Source organism: Magnolia sinica, chromosome 5 (assembly GCF_029962835.1).
Source record: "Magnolia sinica isolate HGM2019 chromosome 5, MsV1, whole genome shotgun sequence".
In the NCBI taxonomy this organism is placed as follows: Eukaryota; Viridiplantae; Streptophyta; class Magnoliopsida; order Magnoliales; family Magnoliaceae; genus Magnolia; species Magnolia sinica.
The window spans coordinates 100,093,611-100,113,883 of NC_080577.1; the positions used below are offsets into that span (position 1 = coordinate 100,093,611).

A 20,273-nucleotide genomic window follows, 5' to 3' on the forward strand; every position below is an offset into this window, starting at 1 on the left:
AGCCCAGCAAAACTTTTTTTTTTTTTTTTTTGAGCTATTCTGGATTGGCTAAACCTCTGCGCTGTCTGAGGTTACTCGCAGGTGGAGGTGGCTAGCAACTCCCTTTTCGTGGTCTCTGCCCTTGGCTCAGGCTCCTCCCTCTCCTGGTGTATGTGGTATTGGCGTAGGAGGATAGAGGCCCTCTCCCGTTCCTTCCTTGTCCGCTTCTCCCATTGCCCAAGAGAGGCCAACTCTCCGGCAGATGAACTAGCACGTATGGGGAGCGATGACAGGGAGAATCTCTTATTCCTCGATGTTTCGGCTCTCCCAGCTAAAATTCGTGGTCTTATTTTCTTAGACAAAATTGGGCTGGGTAAGATTCGCCGAGCCTAGCCCTCTCCTTATTTCCTGCTTTTCTACTCTGTTTTTCTGCTTACGATAGGAGGGGCCCGAATCAATCTGTACAGCCTTTTGAGATGTAATATACATGATGCTTTTTTTTTTTTTAAAGCCCAACAAAACTGAAACTCAAGCCAGCCTCTAATTGAAAATGTCTCTCATCACCTCATGCCTTCCTATTCTTCTAATAATTCTTTCTCTTCTTCCTCTCCTCATTCTCTTCCCCAAAGAGAAAACCCACACACCTTCCTCCAAGTCCTCCCCAGCTTCCCATCATTAGCAACCTCCACCAGCTTGGCAACTTGTCTCATCGCTCTCTCTGGCACCTCTCCCAAAAATACGGTCCACTCATGTATCTAAAACTAGGAAGCCTACCCACCCTTGTTATTTCCTCAGCCAAACTCGCCAGCCACATCATGAAAACCCAAGATATCATCTTCTGCAATAGACCTCTCTTTGTTTCCTACAAGAAACTCTCTTACAATTTCTCAGACCTCGCTTTTACACCCTACAGAGAATACTACAAGAACATGTGTAAAATCTTCAACAATGAACTCCTTACATCAAGAGAGTCCAGTCATTTAGATTCATTAGGGAGGATGAGGTTGCTCTAATGATTGCATCCATTTCTCATTCTGCTTCATCTTCAACACCCATAAATCTAACTGACCTTATGTTTATTCTCACTAGCACTATCATCAGCAGGGCTGCTTTGAGTAAGAGTTACCGAGGAGGAGGAGAGAAGACCAACTTCCATAGTGTTTTTGAGGAGGCGCAGGCCTCATTGACAGCTTTCTTCTACACCAACTACATTCCATGGTTGGGATGGATTGACGTTGTCACCGGACAGTGGGCCAGGTTGGAGAAGAGTTTTCGAGAATTGGATGAGTTTTATGAGAAAGTAATCCACGAGCATCTCGACCCCAAGAGGGTAAAACAGGAGCAAGAGGATCTTGAAAACATACCAATTCCCTCTGGTGGGATTGGCGAGATGAGGGGACGCCCTAGCGTCCATGCCTCCTCCCAAAGGAGATCCAGATCCAGGCTAGGAGCACGCAAGACCTCACGTCCAGATCCGAAATGCTTGTTTATTGGCAATTTACCCTTCCGCTGTTCAACGGAAGACCTATACAACATCTTCCAGCGTTACGAGAGGATCTCAGAGGTCCATCTTCCCCTGTTCCCTGGGACGAGCAAATCCAGATGATATGGATTTGTTAGGTTCTTTAATGAAGATGACACTAGGGCTGCGAAGGGGGTGCAGGATGGGAAAAGAATCAACGGGAGATTGGTCTCAATCAAGGAGGCTAATCCCAGATCTAATATCAGGAAGAGGGCCTCCATCACTCCCCATCTAGCAGACCCGTCACAATCAATAGAGGCTACCAAGGCAACGCCTGGTGTAGCCCCAGAGCCCTAGTCAAAATGAAAATGGGAGAAGCAGCGGCCTCAACCCATTCCAAAGATTCCCGAAGTTGCTCTAGTGACTGCAGACCCGACAGGTGTTGCTCGTAGACTCACAGAACTGGACCTCAGCCTTGTGGGATCCACAGGGGGTAAAGATCTTTCCATTCTCCACATTATAGATGGGTTTAATTAGAGACTCCAAGTTTTAAGCATCAGAGATTGATGTGACCAGACTCTCTCCATCATTATTCCTCATCACTTTTAAATTGAGATGCGAACTCCTGGATTTCTTAGCTGATGATCCATTCTGGCGAAAGCTGGGACTGGTGGAGTTGTCGCCTTGGTCCCCTGATGCTCAAATGGTGGAGGAAGAAACATGGATTCGTCTATTTGGGATCCCATCCCACGCATGGTTTGTTTCGGTAATATGCGATTTGGGTAGCTGTTTTGGTGAAGTAACTCAGATAGATACCATGTCTATCGGAATCTTCCAAATGTTTGCTCGTATTAAGGTGATCAATAGGCAGCGGGCGTCTTTCCTCAATCCCATTCAGTTTGTTGTGGCTGGGAAATCTTACGATGATTGGGCTCACCCAGAAGATAAAGAGACGAGTGTGGAATCCGGAGCGAAGGAGGCACCGTCTTCACATTCAGATGGTTCTCCAGCCCCCTCTGCCATTTGCCGCAGATGCACAAACTCTAACAGGAATCCTAGTGTGAGCCATCAATAGAAATTAAGCTCAATGATATCAACAAAGCAGTCCATGAAAGTCGGTCCCAACCTGTTTGTGGAAAAGCCTATGAGAGGGCTTCTTCTTCCCATGCAGGCCTAACTGCCCCACAACTTCCCTCTTCCAGCAGGAGCCCAATCGAGGATATACGTGGCATTGACCAACTTCAACTTCATCTATGTTCCTAGGTGCCTCATTCCATCGCTGCAACTGACCCCCCGGTGGCTATGCAGGAACATCGTCCAGCCATGTTGACTGAATCAACCTCAGAACCACAGCTCCAACACAAACCACACCTTCCAGTGGAACCGTCCTCCCCACCAACTTCTCCTCTCGATCAAGGTGATCATCATCCCAATTAGGTGCGCAGTGTCATTTTAATTCAGAATTCCACAGTTAAAAACCTAGCTTCTTAATGCACTTCCAGTCAGGTTAGGGGAGCTAGCTGAGGAGCGCTTGATGCTTCCCCTGCTCCCCCAGGATGAGAATGCACTCCCTATCCAATGTAAATCAGCATGGCATTCCCCCATCAGCCCCTTCCCCACCAGGCTCAGTGATCAGTAACCTACGCCAGATCCTTCTCCAGATCCCACCCCATTGCCAATTCAGGATGGGGACAAGGGCTCCCAACCTCTAAAGGGCTTAACTAATGGATGTATATCAGTTTATAGGCAATTAGATCTCACCGTCGACCTATCTCCATACAAGATATCTCAAGTTGATAAGATTCCCAGGGTAGACTATCAGGCTCGATTAGAAGGCAGATTGAGAAGATATAACCATCTAATATGCAGGGCGGGCTATTTAGGCAATATTTCTGATGGATAGCGTCCTTACTTGGAATGCCCGAGGGGTGGCCAATGCGGCCACGATTTAATCAGCGAGAAGGCTTATTCGGGCTCATAAGCTGTCCATTATTACTATTTTGGAGCCTATGGCTAGAGATAGTCGCGGAGTGGGCATTGGCCTTAAGCTTGGCTTCCATTCTTCCATCTCTAACGTTAGCGATGGGGAAAAATCTGGATTTTCCACAGAAATGACCTTAATGTTTCAGTTATTGGCTCTACTAATCAAACAATTTCTATAAACATTTGTGTTCCTAATCAGGTGATTTCCCCCCGGCTTTCATTCGTCTACGCTAAATGTTCGAGATTCAATAGGAGACCCCTATGGGACTCCTTGGCAACCCTCCCTTCCGCCTCTTCTGGTCCGTGGGCGATGGGTGGAGACTTCAATGTCGTTCTTGACAATGCGGAAAGGATTGGGTATTGAAATCCAGATCCAGATAGCATTCGAGAATTCAGAGAAGCCGCCGATATAGCTGGGCTGATTGATGCTGGATTTGTCGGCAACTCGTTCACCTGGTACCCCCAAGTCCGAGTGACCTTATCAATGGGTTGGATGGAAAATAAACATTATGGTAGGCCCCACACGGGACCCACTTATATATGTATGATAATCCACACCCTCCTTTAGTGTGGGCCCCACCATGATACGTGTGTTTCATCCAAATCATTCAATCATCTTGAAAATTATTTTTAGGCCCATTATTGAGGCCCACCTTAAATTGCATAAGTCCACTGTGATGTATGCAAAGCCCACTGATAGGTCCATGCTTGTAGTGTAATTCCACCTTGGTATATGTATTGATTTTGTAGTGGGCCACGCCTTGGGAGCAATGCTGGTTTGACGTCCACATTGATAATGTTGGTTAAATGTCCGCATTATAACTCTCCCCAAAGCCCACTGATAAGCCCATACTTGTGGTAAGTAGGCCGTCTAGGCCCATCTCCGTTATGCACAGAGCTCATCTCTTTATACATGTTTAGTATAGATCCATGATTCATGATCATTCGCACCATATGTATGCCTGATGTGAGGAGTGACCGATCATAGCATATGCCTTTGGGCAGACTGTTTATGGGCTCCCTGATAGGCTGAGTTGCCCCATATAAGTGCATGGTACATACAGGACTGTTGCATGACTGATAGTGTGACTCATGCACTTACATTTGTGTACTGTATGCCCTAGCGACATCAGGGCCATAGCCTCCATAGACACATCGTGGATGACTGGGTTGGATACCGGAAATGTTTGGCCCTAGCATACGGGCGCCATAGATGTCCCTGGGTGAAAATCCCTAAACCCGATGGTACCAGAGGATGACTCCAACGTCGAGACCGAGTGGATATATGAGCGCATGAGGGCCGAAAACCAGGAGGCCGCGTCTCCCACTGTGTCGTGGTCGGTTGGAAAGGAGTGTGGCCTTACTCGCCCGAGGGTAGGGGGCAATACTAGGCTGAGTTTGACCAGCTCGCGAATGGGTCCGCTATCGACGAGCCGGATAGGTATTAGCAGACTATTGGCCAGGCGGATAGTGAGGTTTCTTACGCTCACTTGGACTGTGCGGCTAAGAGAGCGACAGTGCCATTTGGAGTGTATTGAACCCTGGTGATTATCCAGAATGAAAAGTGTACTGATACATGATGAGGATTGGCATGCTTGAGTTGCATCTCGCATCGCATGGCCGTGTTATGGCCGATGGCATTCATATATTGCACTGCATAGCCTTGGTACGGCTGATTGCATTCATGTACTCATCACCATGATCCCGCATTACTCTGATCTTGCATTTTGAGCACGCTCATATTGCGCACATACTTACACCACCCTCTAAGCTTTCTATAAGCTTATGCATGATTGATGCGTGCAGGTGACGCCAGGACGCAATCGCAGCCATAGTCTCGCTGTAGTTGGAGCGTGCAGCCGAGCTTCTGGAGTTTTGTTTCTTTTGTTACATTGTATTTTCCCTTTCTATCGCATTGTACTCAAAAGTTTTTGATCATAGTAGATTTTGTGGTGGTGTTCTTGTGGTTATTGTTTGTGGGTTATGCTTTTGTTATGATCATTATGAATCAGACTGATGACTTGAAATCCTCCTTGTAGTATCCCAGGATCGGAACCTGGTGAATGGGTGCCGGGATCCGAAAATGGGGTTCTACGGAGGCTGTCAGCGCCGGATTCGGCGATCGGAAATTTTGTGAGGCCGGTTTCCGAGTTCGGGGCGTGACAGAAAACCCACACACCTTCCTCCAAGTCCTCCCCAGCTTCCCATCATTAGCAACCTCCACCAGCTCGGCAACTTGTCTCATCGCTCTCTCTGGCAACTCTCCCAAAAATACGGTCCACTCATGTATCTAAAACTAGGAAGCCTACCCACCCTTGTTATTTTCTCAGCCAAACTTGCCAGCCACATCATGAAAACCCAAGATATCATCTTCTGCAATAGACCTCTTTTTGTTTCCTATAAGAAACTCTCTTACAATTTCTCAGACCTTGCTTTTACACCCTACAGAGAATACTACAAGAACATGCGTAAAATCTTCAACAATGAACTCCTTGCATCAAGAGAGTCCAGTCGTTTAGATTCATTAGGGAGGATGAGTTGCTCTAATGATTGCATCCATTTCTCATTCTGCTTCATCTTCAACACCCATAAATCTAACTGAGCTTATGTTTATTCTCACTAGCACTATCATCAGCAAGGCTGCTTTCAGTAAGAGTTACTGAGGAGGAGGAGAGAAGACCAACTTCCATAGTGTTTTTGAGGAGGCGCAGGCCTCATTGACAGCTTTCTTCTACGCCAACTACATTCCATGGTTGGGATGGATTGACGTTGTCACCGGACAGTGGGCCAGGTTGGAGAAGAGTTTTCGAGAATTGGATGAGTTTTATAAGAAAGTAATCAACGAGCATCTCGACCCCAAGAGGGTAAAACAGGAGCAACAGGATCTTGAAAACATACCAATTCTCTCTGGTGGGATTGGCGAGATGAGGGGATGCCCTAGCGTCCATGCCTCCTCCCAAAGGAGATCCAGATCCAGGCTGGGAGCAAGCAAGACCTCACGTCCAGATCCGAAATGCTTGTTTATTGGCAATTTAACCTTCCGTTGTTCAACGGAAGACCTATACAACATCTTCCAGCGTTACGAGAGGATCTCAGAAGTCCATCTTCCCCTGTTCCCTGGGACGAGCAAATCCAGATGATATGGATTTGTTAGGTTCTTTAATGAAGATGACACTAGGGCTGCGAAGGGGGTGCAGGATGGGAAAAGAATCAACGGGAGATTAGTCTCAATCAAGGAGGCTAATCCCAGATCTAATATCAGGAAGAGGGCCTCCATCACTCCCCATCTGGCAGATCCGTCACAATCAATAGAGGCTACCAAGGCAACGCCTGGTGTAGCCCCAGAGCCCTAGTCAAAATGAAATGGGAGAAGCAGCGACCCCAACCCATTCCAGAGATTCCCGAAGTTGCTCTAGTGACTGCAGACCTGACAGGTGTTGCTCGTAGACTCACAGAACTGGACCTCAGCCTTGTGGGATCCACAGGGGGTAAAGATCTTTCCATTCTCCACATTATATATGGGTTTAATTAGAGACTCCAGGTTTTAAGCATCAGAGATTGATGTGACCAGACTCTCTCCATCATTATTCCTCATCACTTTTAAATTGAGATGCGAACTCCTGGATTTCTTAGCTGATGATCTATTCTGGTGAAAGCTGGGACTGGTGGAGTTGTCGCCTTGGTCCCCTGATGCTCAAATGGTGGAGGAAGAAACATGGATTCGTCTATTTGGGATCCCATCCCACGCATGGTTTGTTTCGGTAATATGCGATTTGGGTAGCTGTTTTGGTGAAGTAACTCAGATAGATACCATGTCTATCGGAATCTTCCAAATGTTTGCTCGTATTAAGGTGATCAATAGGCAGCGGGCGTCTTTCCTCAATCCCATTCAGTTTGTTGAGGCTGGGAAATCTTACGATGATTGGGCTTACCCAGAAGATAAAGAGACGAGTGTGGAATCCGGAGCGAAGGAGGCACCGTCTTCACATTCAGATGGTTCTCCAGCCCCCTCTGCCATTTGCCGCAGATGCACAAACTCTAACAGGAATCCTAGTGTGAGCCATCAATAGAAATTAAGCTCAATGATATCAACAAAGCGGTCCATGAAAGTCGGTCCCAACCTGTTTGTGGAAAAGCCTATGAGAGGGCTTCTTCTTCCCATGCAGGCCTAACTGCCCCACAACTTCCCTCTTCCAGCAGGAGCCCAATCGAGGATATACGTGGCATTGACCAACTTCAACTTCATCTATGTTCCTAGGTGCCTCATTCCATCCCTGCAACTGACCCCCTGGTGGCTATGCAGGAACATCGTCCAGCCATGTTGACTGAATCAACCTCAGAACCACAGCTCCAACACAAACCACACCTTCCAGTGGAACCGTCCTCCCCACCAACTTCTCCTCTCGATTAAGGTGATCATCATCCCAATTAGGTGCGCAGTGTCATTTTGATTCAGAATCCCACAGTTAAAAACCTAGCTTCTTAATGCACTTCCAGTCAGGTTAGGGGAGCTAGCTGAGGAGCACTTGATGCTTCCCCTGCTCCCCCAGGATGAGAATGCACTCCCTATCCAATGTAAATCAGCATGGCATTCCCCCATCAGCCCCTTCCCCACCAGGCTCAGTGATCGGGAACCTACGCCAGATCCTTCTCCAGATCCCACCCCATTGCCAATTCAGGATGGGGACAAGGGCTCCCAACCTCTAAAGGGCTTAACTAATGGATGTATATCAGTTTATAGGCAATTAGATCTCACCATCGACCTATCTCCATACAAGATATCTCAAGTTGATAAGATTCCCAGGGTAGACTATCAGGCTCGATTAGAAGGCAGATTGAGAAGATATAACCATCTAATATGCAGGGCGGGCTATTTAGGCAATGTTTCTGATGGATAGCGTCCTTACTTGGAATGCCCGAGGGGTGGCCAATGCGGCCACGATTTAATCAGCGAGAAGGATTATTCGGGCTCATAAGCTGTCCATTATTACTATTTTGGAGCCTATGGCTAGAGATAGTCGCGGAGTAGGCATTGGCCTTAAGCTTGGCTTCCATTCTTCCATATCTAACGTTAGCGATGGGGAAAAATCTGGATTTTCCACAGAAATGACCTTAATGTTTCAGTTATTGGCTCTACTAATCAAATGATTTCTATAAACATTTGTGTTCCTAATCAGGTGATTTCCCCCCGGCTTTCATTCGTCTACGCTAAATGTTCGAGATTCAATAGGAGACCCCTATGGGACTCCTTGGCAACCCTCGCTTCCGCCTCTTCTGGTCCGTGGGCGATGGGTGGAGACTTCAATGTCGTTCTTGACAATGCGGAAAGGATTGGGTATCGAAATCCAGATCCAGATAGCATTCGAGAATTCAGAGAAGCCGCCGATATAGCTGGGCTGATTGATGCTGGATTTGTCGGCAACTCGTTCACCTGGTGTAACAACCATGCTAGTAACACTCGGGCCTAGGCCAGGCTTGACAAAATTCTCTGTAATGACAATTGGATGAGAGCTTTTCCTGGATTCCTGGTTAAGCATCTCCCTAGGGTCAACTCTGACCATGCTCCTCTCTTATTGTCCTTCCCCAAGGCTGCCCCCTCAGTCCCTAGGTCATTCCATTTCCAATGGATGTGGCTTCTCAGCGATTCCTTCCCTAAGATCGTCGTCGAAGCATGGGAATTGAATCTCTCTCCGCAACCTATGGTGAACCTGATGCTAAAATTGAAGAAGGTTAGATTGCAGTTGAAAGTATGGAATAGGGATGTTTATGGTAACATCTTCCTCAATGTTACCAAAGCAGAGCAAGAGCTTTCTCTCTTGGAATCCAACGCCCAAAGTGACCATGTGATTTCATCGGCTGCAATTGCAGGGGCCAAGCTCAAGTTGTCCAACATGGAGCTGGCAGAAGAAATCTTCTTGAAGCAGAAATCCTATATCTCCTGGTTAGAAGATGGCGATAGAAACACAATTTTTTCATCTCTCAGCTTCTGAGAAGACGCGCAGGCTGCGAATTCATGAGATCCAGTTGGAGGATGGCAGCCTCATCTCTGATTAGCCCTCCATACAGCGGGAAGCTGTTAAATTTATGCAGACGCGCCTTGTCATTGATGTGTCCCCTTCCTCTGCTTCAACAATGGCTGAGTTGCTAGGCTACATTCCTTCCCTGATAACTGAGGAAGGTAACAACATGCTTCTTCTCAATCCTTCTATTCAGGAGGTTCGAGCAGTGGTCCTCAAAATACCCAAGGATGGTGCCCCAGGGTCGGACAGCCTCTCCGCGGCCTTTTTCGCTAGTTGTTGGTCCATCATCGGGTTCGATGTCCACGCTGCAGTAGTTGAATTTTTTAAAGGGGGCGTCTTTCCTAGGGCCTTCTCATCAACTCTGGTTTTCTTAGTGCCAAAAAAATCGGGGGCCAAATCCTTCTCCGTGTACAGACCAATCAGCCTTTGTAACATCATATATACGATTTTTACCAACATCTTAGCCTCTAGGTTGTCTTCTCTCCTTCCAAAGTTAATCTCCTTGGAGCAAGGGGCTTTTGTTAAGGGCCGTTATATTGCTGAAAACATCGCTCTGGGCCAAGAGATTTTCAGAGATATCGATAGAAAGGTCTGTGGGGGCAATATTGTGGTAAAACTCGACATGGAAAAAGCTTACGATCGGGTTGATTGGAATTTTCTGAAACAGGTTCTACTGAAGTTTGGATTTAACTCAAGATGGGTCCAATTAATTGAGGCCTGCCGGAGCAACAATTGGTTTTCAGTATTGGTTAATGGGGCAACCTGCGGCTTCTTCGAATCGACTCGTGGGCTTCGTCAAGGACATCCTCTTTCCCCCAGCCTTTTCATTCTTTCCTCAGAAGTCCTCAACAGAGGCCTCTCCCATCTAACTTCCAAGGGCTTATGTAGTCCATTCAAGGTCAAACGAGGATGCAAACAAATCTCCCATCTTTTTTACGCCGATGATACGGTTCTTTTTCTCAATGGGGCCAAAAAATTTCTTGAAGAGGTCAAGGTCTTTATCTCTCGATACCAGTCCATATCGGGACAAAGAATTAACCTTCACAAAAGCGCCTTCCATTCCTCTACTAAGCTTTCGCCCTTCAGGATCAGATGCATCTCAGAGATCCTTGGGATAGGAAGAGCAGCAGGTAACTTCACTTACCTGGGAGTTCCAATTCTCATTGGCAAAATTAGATGCAGCGCTTTCTCCCCCCTGGTTGATAAGCTGGCAGCTAAGGTCAGCGGTTGGAGAGCTCGGATCCTCTCCCAAGCCGGGCGCCTTGCCTTAATCTCCTTCGCACTCAGCGGGATTCCAATTCACATGCTGGCAGTTACATCGGTCCCTAAGAAAGTCCTGATTGAGATTGAGAAGATGTTTGCCTTTTTTTTGTATGGGTGCAAAGACGGAAAGCAGATGCTCCATTGGAAGAAGTGGAGTTTCATCTCCAGGCCCAAAGCTGAGGGTGGGCTCGGCGTCGGGAAGCTGAGAGAGGTCATGCGTTCTCTCCATCTGAAGCTGGCATGGGGATTCAGATATGAGTGTAAAAACAGTCTCTGGGGCAGCTTCATGTACTCAAAATACCTATCGTCCTCGCCTTTTGTCCCCTCTTCCAGCAGGACATTCCAAGCCTCCCCTATCTGGAAAATCATGCAGCGGCTCTTCCCCACTCTGGACAGTCATGTGCAGATTCTAATTGGGCGTGGCACCAGCAACATGTTGCTCAGTAATTGGTCTGATTTAGGCCCTTTGGGCTCATTATCTTCCCTTGACATCCACAATTCTTTGAGGAACAGAACCGTTGTAGAGTATATTGACTCTAATGGGCTGAAGCGTGTCACCCCTGACCCCCTCCCTGACTGGTTAAGAGAATTAATTACCCAGGGGGGCTTCTGCACGTTGGATAGCGAGGACAGATTTCTTTGGCCCTCAGATCTCGCAGGAAAGTTTTCTGTAAAATCAATTTGGGGTATCATCTACGATAAAGATCTTATTCTCCCTTGGCCGAAGTTTGTCTGGCACTCGTCGATCCCCCCTAAGATCTCTCTTTTGGTTTGGAAGCTCCTAAGCCGCTCCTTTTCCATTGACGTTCTCATCCAGAAGAAGGGTGTCTATATGGCTTCAAGTGCAACTGCTGCACTGATGCTCACACGCTCAGCCCACGCACTAAATCCCCTTCCCACCTTTTCTTGGACGGTGCTCTAGCTAGTTACCTCTAGAGACAAGTTGCTAACTTCTTCGGGGTGTCGATGTTCAGTCACTCGTCCATTCGAGACCGCCTCCATTGGTGGTGGTTCAGGCCCCTGCCTCACTCCATTAGCCTCATGTGTTTTCGGCTTGCCCCTGTTTTCATTATTTGGGAGATTTGGAAAGCGAGAAATGAGGCCAGGTTCGACAATAGGCTACCCCCTGCCTCTGGGTTGTTCTCTAAGGTGAAGTGGTGGTTGATCACCCTCTTCCCTAACTTTTCCAAAGCTTTACTTCCTGCGTCTCAGGCCAGGCCCACTGCCTTAGTTCCTCTCCTAGCTCCTCGCCCTTCCCGTGTTTTTTCAATCGTCAGATGGATCGGACCGAGGGAGGGTTTTCTCAAGTTAAGCATGGATGGCTCTACTTTGTCCAATTTAGGCCCTGCTGGCGGAGGAGGAATCTGTCGCGACTACCTGGGCAATGTGATTTTTGCCTTTGCCAACAGGTACGGGAACGCCTATAACAATTTGACAGAATTGAGGGCAATTCTCGATGGTATCAATCTCTGCTTGGACCTGGGCCTTCAAAATGTGATCTTGGAATCCGACTCCAGCTGGGTTGTGCGTTGCCTTCAGATGAACTGTGCTCCCTCCTGGAAGTGGTCTTATTGGCTAACTAGAATTGTTTCGCTCATTGGTAGGGGTTCCTTTCGAATCGCTCACGTCCTTCGGGAAGCAAACGGTCCAGTTGATAGCTTGGCTAAGCTTGGGAGTAATTCGCAAATCAACAGAGTCTTTTCTAATATCTCCTCCTTTCCCCGCTTCACGAGAGGCCAGATTCTCCTAGATAAAGCGGGTTTAGGGGCCATCAGAAATCATGTGTTTAAGCCTCTAAATTAGCCCCTTGCTCTCTGTTTTTGCTCTTTTGTTTAGTTCCAGATCTTTTGGGGGTGGTCGGGGCCCCCTTTGTATAGTATAATAGGTGGGGCATGAATTTTTTCCCCGTTTCCCTCCCGAATGGCCTAGGATGTAATTTTGCATAGTCAATGGAAGATCCTTTTCTTTTAAATTTTTTTTTTTTAAAAAAAAGGAGTAGGAGGATCTTGTGGATGCCTTGATACGAGTCCAAAAGGATCTGCATCTCAGCAGAGATAACATCAAGGCACTGCTCATGGTCATACACTCTTCTTTCTACTTACCTAATTTCCTTGGTCGATCAGAGAAGTTTTTCTTTGGTTCTTTATCTTCTTTTCTATTTTTTTGGCATCATTTGAGCATTGTCCCAAGTACTTATCTAAGGTTTATCTAGGGTCCTATCTATTATGTTCCTAAAGATGAGCTCATTTCATTTTCGTTAAAGGGTTGTTTGGTTACTAGTAAACAGTATTCAAAGCATAATGATTAGAAATGGTCAGTGTTTGGAAGAGAGGCAAATTTTGAAGAGAGGCGATTTACGATAGGCTTTTTCCGAGGGGCTATTTTTCCCCAGTCTGGCCCAAAATGTGGTTAAGTTGTATAGTTTGATTTTGAATGAATATAATGCAGTGCAGTTAAAAATAAATAAATAAATAAATAAAACAAAAAACCATGTTGGGTACTACCCTGCCGTCCAAGTTAGGAACGGACAGGGGCTCTCAGCCGGGGCCTCCCTAACGTATGGGTTTTATCCACACCGTCCAACTATTTTGTCATATCATTTTAGAGTGCAAGCTCAAAACTAAGGTAGATCCAAGGCTCAAGTGGACCACGTGATAATAACACCTACAGTTGAAACATTCCTAGGACCTAATGTAATGGTTAATTGTCATCCAACCGTTTCGTAAAGTCATATAGACTTAGACTAAGAAAAAAAAACAAATATCAACTTGAGCCAAAACTTCCATGGCTCCCAAAATAGTTTTCAACAGTTTAATCCCACCTAAGCTTGGAACTACCTCAATGATATGACAAAATAGATGGAGTGTGGATAAAACCCATACATCAAAGTGGTCCCTCAGAGCCCCTGTTCATTCCTAGATAGGGATATTATGGCTAGTACGTACCTAATACCGAAGTCACACAAACTGAGTCTCTATCACCTTTTAGATATATATATCATGCATACTTGTCAACCCTAAATACGTAAGTAGTTATTAGTTATCTACTAGGGGTGTCAATGGATCGGGTTGGCCCATCGGCCTTCTATGCCTGGCCCACCTCGAGCAACTCTCGGTCTTAAAAATGAAGCCCGTTATCAAATTGGGCCGGGCTTAGAGATATATGCCCAAAGCTTGGCCCAGCCCATTAGGGTTTTTTAATTTTTTTAATATAAAAAATTGTGTCTCCGTCTCTAGTAACCCTAACCAATGCCTCCCCCCCCCCCCCCCCCCAAAAAAAAGAAAAAAAAAAGAAAAAAAAAAGAAAAAACATATGTAACCTCTCATTTTCAATCTTCTTCTTCTTCTTCTTCTTCTTCTTTTTAAATTTTCTTAATTTTTTAAAGGTGTCATATCATTGATAGAAAAGCTATACAGCTTACAAGATGCCTTTCAGGCGGCCCCTAGAACAAAAAGGGAACAGGGGCGCCTATCGTAAGGGCAGCCAGGACGGCCGCCAAGGAAAAGAAAAACGGAAAAGGAAAAAACCAGAAAAACTCTACAGCTTCACATGGGAAGATCTCATGGAACCTAAACTGACTTTGTCTAGGAAGACAAGCCCGCGCACATGAGGAGGCAACTCCCTCAATTCGTTAATATCAACATCTCTCTGACTCTTGCTTCCTTCCATAGCCATGTCATCCGTCGGCCCATTGCCTTCCCGCTGAATGAGCCAGATCTGAAAGGACGCTCTCCTCCCCAGATTTGCGATCCACCTAACCCAAGGGCGCCATAGCCAGGGCGTGCCCGGATTCCCTGAGAGGAGCTTGGCCACCACCTTAGAGTCGGTTTCTACCTCAACTTTGGACATTCCTCTAACCAGGCACTGGATAAGACCATCATAGATAACTCCACAATCTTCATCTCTAGTGTAGTAATGGCCAACACAAAAGCCACCACCACCTTCCCTCTTCTTCTTATGCACCAATATTCTTGGTTATGCCCAAGATGCTCAACTGATTTCTCTCTATCATATCATACCCAAGACACCATTTTCAACCTCTCGGCCACTAGAGCAAGCATATCAAAGCCAAAGCTCTTACTGATACAGTAAAATCATTGAGAATAACAAAATCATTTTTTCCTGTTAGTATTCCTCTCAGGTGGGTACCTTTCGGGCTCGGGCCTAGCCCAGTTTATCCTGTCTGGACCAGGCTGGACTATTTTGGCCCATCTTGGGATGGACTATTTCAGCCCATCTCGGACTCAGGTTGGGTTTGATTTAATAACATAGGTCGAGCTTCGACGGAGCTTGGCCCAACCCTAATATGGCCCGTTAACATCCATATTATCTACATCTAATTACCTGTAATTAAGGCAAATCAAACAGGCCGTAACAATAATAATATATTAGAGATCTTCATCTCTTATACATAATTATTGTTAAAGTGAATTCAATAAGTACTAAGGAACTAAATCTCTAGTACATAATTACTGAGACCAACTCATTTTTACACATCTACCAAATAGGGCCTAAGCCTTGTTACAACTAGTTAGGGTCATCTACATGAATCATTCTATGAAGGACCATATCTTAGGAATGTCATATCATCAAGATTGCTGAAGTTTCACACTAGTTGCTACCTGACACAACTTTTCTCCTTTATCCCAGCTCAATGAGAGCACAAAAACACACATTGGTGTATTACATAGGTTGATTAAAATCAACATCTATGACTAGAATCTGATAGATGTTACGAAAGTGCAAACTGTAAAATTTCAAGCATGTTCATAGCAGGTAACTTTTGGGGTAGACATTAGATGACGATAAAAATATACTCTTCTCTAATGTTGCCCATATATTTTTTGCAAGACATTTTTATTGCTAGAACAGACACAGGTGCTGCAATGGTCGTGTGGGCCATGACGGAGCTTGTAAAGAAACCAAGAATGATGAAGAAAGTACAGGAAGAAATTAGAAAGATTATAGGAAACAAAGGTAAGGTAGAAGAAGATGACCTACACCTACTTGATTCTTTTAAGTTAGTGGTGAAGGAGACTTTTAGAATGCACCCTGCCGCTCCTATGCTCGTTCCACATGAAACTACTAGACAATGTAGGCTTGATGGATACATCATTGCCCCCAAAACATTGGTACTTATCAATGCATTAGCTATTGGGCAGGAACCTGAATCATGGAAAAATCTAGGAGAGTTCTGTCTAGAGAGATTCACAGATAGCTCCATTGATTATAAAGGACAGGACTTCCAATTCATACCGTTTGGGGCAGGACGGAGGATCTGCCTGGGGATGCATTTTGGAGCAGTGACTGTGGAGATTGCTCTAGCAAATCTTCTCTATTCTTTTAATTGGGAACTACCTCTTGGCATGAACAAGGAAGACGTCGACAAGGGTGAATTAACCGGTATAACCGTACATAAGAAATCTCCTCTCCTCCTTGTGCCGATCAAATACATCAATTCAACAAATGGGGAAACAAATGAATAGAGGATTTCTTTCTCTGATATCTAGTTATGTATATTGTACAATAATGTATGGATTGATTTGCTTGATATTAGATTTGTGTAAATCTTTTTTTTTTCTCTCTCTATAGTTCTTTGTCGTCCTCCAAAACACATAAATGTGATACAAGCATTGCAAGTGAGATTATGATAACCCTAATATTAATTGATCTACTAGGTATGGCATAAGCACTTTTAGATATGGCATGAGCAATGCATGTAGAGTGGGAGGGAAGTGGTTTGCAGGACATGGGAGTGGGGAAAGGAGACCCGGTCGAAAAAAGAAAGTGCTTTGATAAAGATATTTGCTTAGCACATAGCTTCATCGTCCTCGTCATCTAAGCCTTTTCTCAATTAATTGGGGTTGGTTACATGAATCATGTTCCATCAAATTTATATTGGAATTTATGGCATAATTTTGAAGTCTGTAGCCAACTTGACGCAACCCTCATCAGAGCTACAGACCAGTAATGAGAGTATAAAACTTATATAAGCACAATGTAATAGACTATTGATGTATGGATGAACGTGATGAGGTCGATCACCATCTTCCTCAAGGATAGCTACTTCGAATCCACAAAGCTTTTCTGAACTCCTCACAAAGACTTGTCGAATCCACGAGGAAAAGGCAAGAAAATAGAAATAATATTCATGAAAATTTGTAAATTGATTGATCGATAATAAAAACAAATTTACGACCCATTAAATAGTGATACCAAAACTTAGAAGAAGTTTCAGAGCCAAACTCCAACTCAAACTCCCTAAAATTCGTAACTTACGATAAATAATAAATTTACTATTTATATAAGTGTCATATGTGCTTAACCACATTATTCTCCTATTTTTTGTAATAACTTTTCATGTTGGATGCAACTCCTAAAGCCCAATGGATGAAGAGTTACAATCAAACCAAAACTTACTAAAAAATACTAAAAATGAAAATAAACAGGAAAATCGACCGTCGATCTGATGGAATCCCGCAAATTTGACATGGGCAACCTGAAATATCTAGGTTAGTTGGGTAAAGTAGCTCGTCCTACCTGAAAATCATATATGGTACGTCGAGTAACTTATTCCGGTTTGCGAGAGATGTCTGTTTTAAGGTTCTGATAGTCTTAATGACTTTTGCCTCTGATCTGGCCTTCTCTGATCCATCTTGGACATGAAAGTGTCTGCGACTTGCTCTACGTCAACTATTACATAGGTTGATTACAATTAAAGTGTTTTCTAAGCACGGAGCTTGACCTTTTAAATTATGTAAATGCCCTTCACATGTGTTTAAAACCTTTTCATGTCCTTTAATGATCCATGGTTTTGCAATTTGAAAACTGAATTCCAAGGAATTTTTCCCATGACAATGATCTATTGCTTTCTCTAAGCGCAGTGTAAATTATAGTGATCCTGGTTGTGCTTGACCGAGGTGGATTGACCATTAGATCCTGAACACATTTCACATAATGCTATATAAGAATCATTCCATATGATTGATTCTAACCATCAGATCAATAACCAACCATTAGTCCTATTTGAGGCTAGGTTTATAAATTTAACTTTTGTTTTAGAAGAGTAACTATTACAGAAAACCACAACAAACCAAAGTGATAAAGAACCAAACTATCTCATGTCTAATACATGTGGCTATTGGTGTAGCTATGGTGGCCCAAATATACTTGAACAAGTGGGAACAGGAAATGGGTAGGGAAAGGGCTCTGCAAAGGACCAAGGTAATAGAGGATCATCCACCACCAGCATGAAAGGCCCTCAACTTGATCCAGGATTTCCATGTGGGTGGAGGATCATCCTCCATTAGCTTGGAAACCCACCTGATTTAAGTAGGCCATGACTTTTTTTGTGGAGCTCCTCCCTATGCCTGAATTCGGGTTTGGGTCTTCAAATTATCGATCACCTCTGTGTGGGGTTACATACAACAAGAATATGAGATTTGAATTACCCCAAGCTACATCAAACTCATATGTACCTCTTTTAGATGCATCTTTCCTCTTTTTTTGTTCTCCTATTCTTCTCTCTCCCCTCTTCTTTCCCCTCTCATGAATCATGGAGTTCTTAAATGAACTGAAAGTTTTTGGATGATAGAGTCATGACCATAGTTCAAATGTATTCTAAATGCCTGACAACTATGGAATAATGTTTGTATGGTACAGTCATGTACTATGATACTATGGTTGAGCTATGCATGATATACAATAATAATTACCACGGGACAGACTCTATGGACTTTTATGAGAGGATCCAGCTCCTTAATCTTTTATGTTGCTGTCGTGAATAAATTTCAGCTTGACATGTGGGCTTAAAATTCTCAAGGGCAATTGATTTTTGAGAAGTGAAAAATTATTGGAGTCGTCCTCTAGAAAGCCAATGTAAATTATATTAATGGATGACATAGATACGATATTAATGATCTTGACTGTAGATCATGATGACCAAGTGTTCTAGACTGGCATGTTATAATATCATAGTTAATACATAGTAATATTTTGAATATACATGAACATGTGTAAAAGAAGAGGTATTCTTATAATTGTCCTTGAGAACTTGAGATTGGACAAAATAATCACTAAGGGAGGGTTTTTAGCCATGGATCTCAATACTATATTGTGCCATGACTATATAGCATATTATAAGACAAGACCTAGGGCTACCATCATTATCATGTGTGAGGGGATTGATGACAGGTCAATAGGGAAGGTCTTCGCCATTAGGCATGACAGCGAGTTAGTGCCTTTGCCTTACCTCACATAAGAGTACAATTTTACTATAAGAATAGGTTCCTAGTATTAGACTTAGTAAGCACTTACATCAGTAGATCAAATTCAATTCTTTAGGCGAGAAAGTCCATATTATGCCCGGACCATTAATCAACTTAGGATATACTAGCTTTAATTCCAAGAACGTAATAGCTACATTTATTTCAATTACAAAATGAAAATAGCATGCATAAAATCTTTTAAAAAATAATAATAATAGAAGTAGCATTAATAGTTTACAAAATGATTTGATCATTAGTCCAGTCGATCCAACATGTAAGCCAAACACTTGCATGCCTATCCCTCTTTAAAATCACTTTCCTCGTGCAATCTTAGTCGACTAAGGAAATGGACGTCCAATATTGATCATATTCAATGGTCTAATTATCAATCTAAACCATCCATCATTTGGGTCCCACTTGCGATTACCAATCATTACAAAATCAATTTGGTTAAATGGTTAGAGGAATGGATGGTTCATATTGCTCATGATACAAATGATAAGATTATTGATTTAGACCATCCATCATGTGGATCCATCCCTCTCAAAAACTCAATATTGGATGATCATAACCACCCATTTCAATGCTTAGGAAAATGGATGGTCCATATCGATCATATACCAACAATCTAATCGTTTATCTAGACTATTTACCAATTGGGCTGCACATTTGATTCCCCATACCTCTTTAAAACTCATGTTGGTGAGATGACCTTAATTCTCCAACCAATGCCTAGTAAATGGATGGTCCATATTAATCAGGTGTGGACCATCCATCACGTGGGTTTCAATCTTGATTGAACATCACTATCAAAGAGTCACTCTAATGGAATGATCCTGACGTTGAATCTATTCTTAGGCCAGGAAACGGACACTCCATGTTGATCATATACAAATGGCATGATGACTGATTTGTACTATCCATCATTTGGGTCCCATTTTGATTGCGCATCTCTCCAAAATGGAGCGGAGTGGCTGGTGTGTTGACGTCAGCAAGTTCTGTGGGTCCCATCATGAGGTATGTGTTATATCCAAACTGTCCATCCATTTGGTGAGCTTGTAGTAAGTCTTGAGCTGAAAAATAAGACAGATCTAAAGATCACGTGGACCACACTGAAAAATGCAGTGGTGGATTGAAGGTCTACCATTGAAACTTGGGTCACAGAAGTTTTTGAATGAATATGATATTTGTTTTTCCTCTTAATCCAGGTCTTTGTGACCTTATGAATAGATTGGATGGAAAATAAACGTTATGATGTGCCTACGAATATTTTAACGGGGAAAATAATTATCCCCACTG

General features: G+C 44.0%; 1 protein-coding gene across 1 annotated transcript; it reads left to right on the forward strand.

Annotated features, from left to right (window-relative positions):
• Positions 1 to 150: 150 nt before the first annotated feature.
• On the forward strand, positions 151 to 16,263 carry LOC131247117 (cytochrome P450 71A1-like). The gene is made up of 10 exons (XM_058247556.1): positions 151 to 352; positions 577 to 991; positions 1,069 to 1,355; positions 2,080 to 2,501; positions 2,705 to 2,858; positions 2,944 to 3,069; positions 6,095 to 6,301; positions 12,705 to 12,845; positions 14,849 to 14,955; positions 15,507 to 16,263. Exons 1-10 carry the CDS (start codon positions 151 to 153, stop codon positions 16,191 to 16,193), a joined length of 2,748 nt encoding a protein of 915 aa, XP_058103539.1. The 3' UTR covers positions 16,194 to 16,263.
• Positions 16,264 to 20,273: the final 4,010 nt, after the last annotated feature.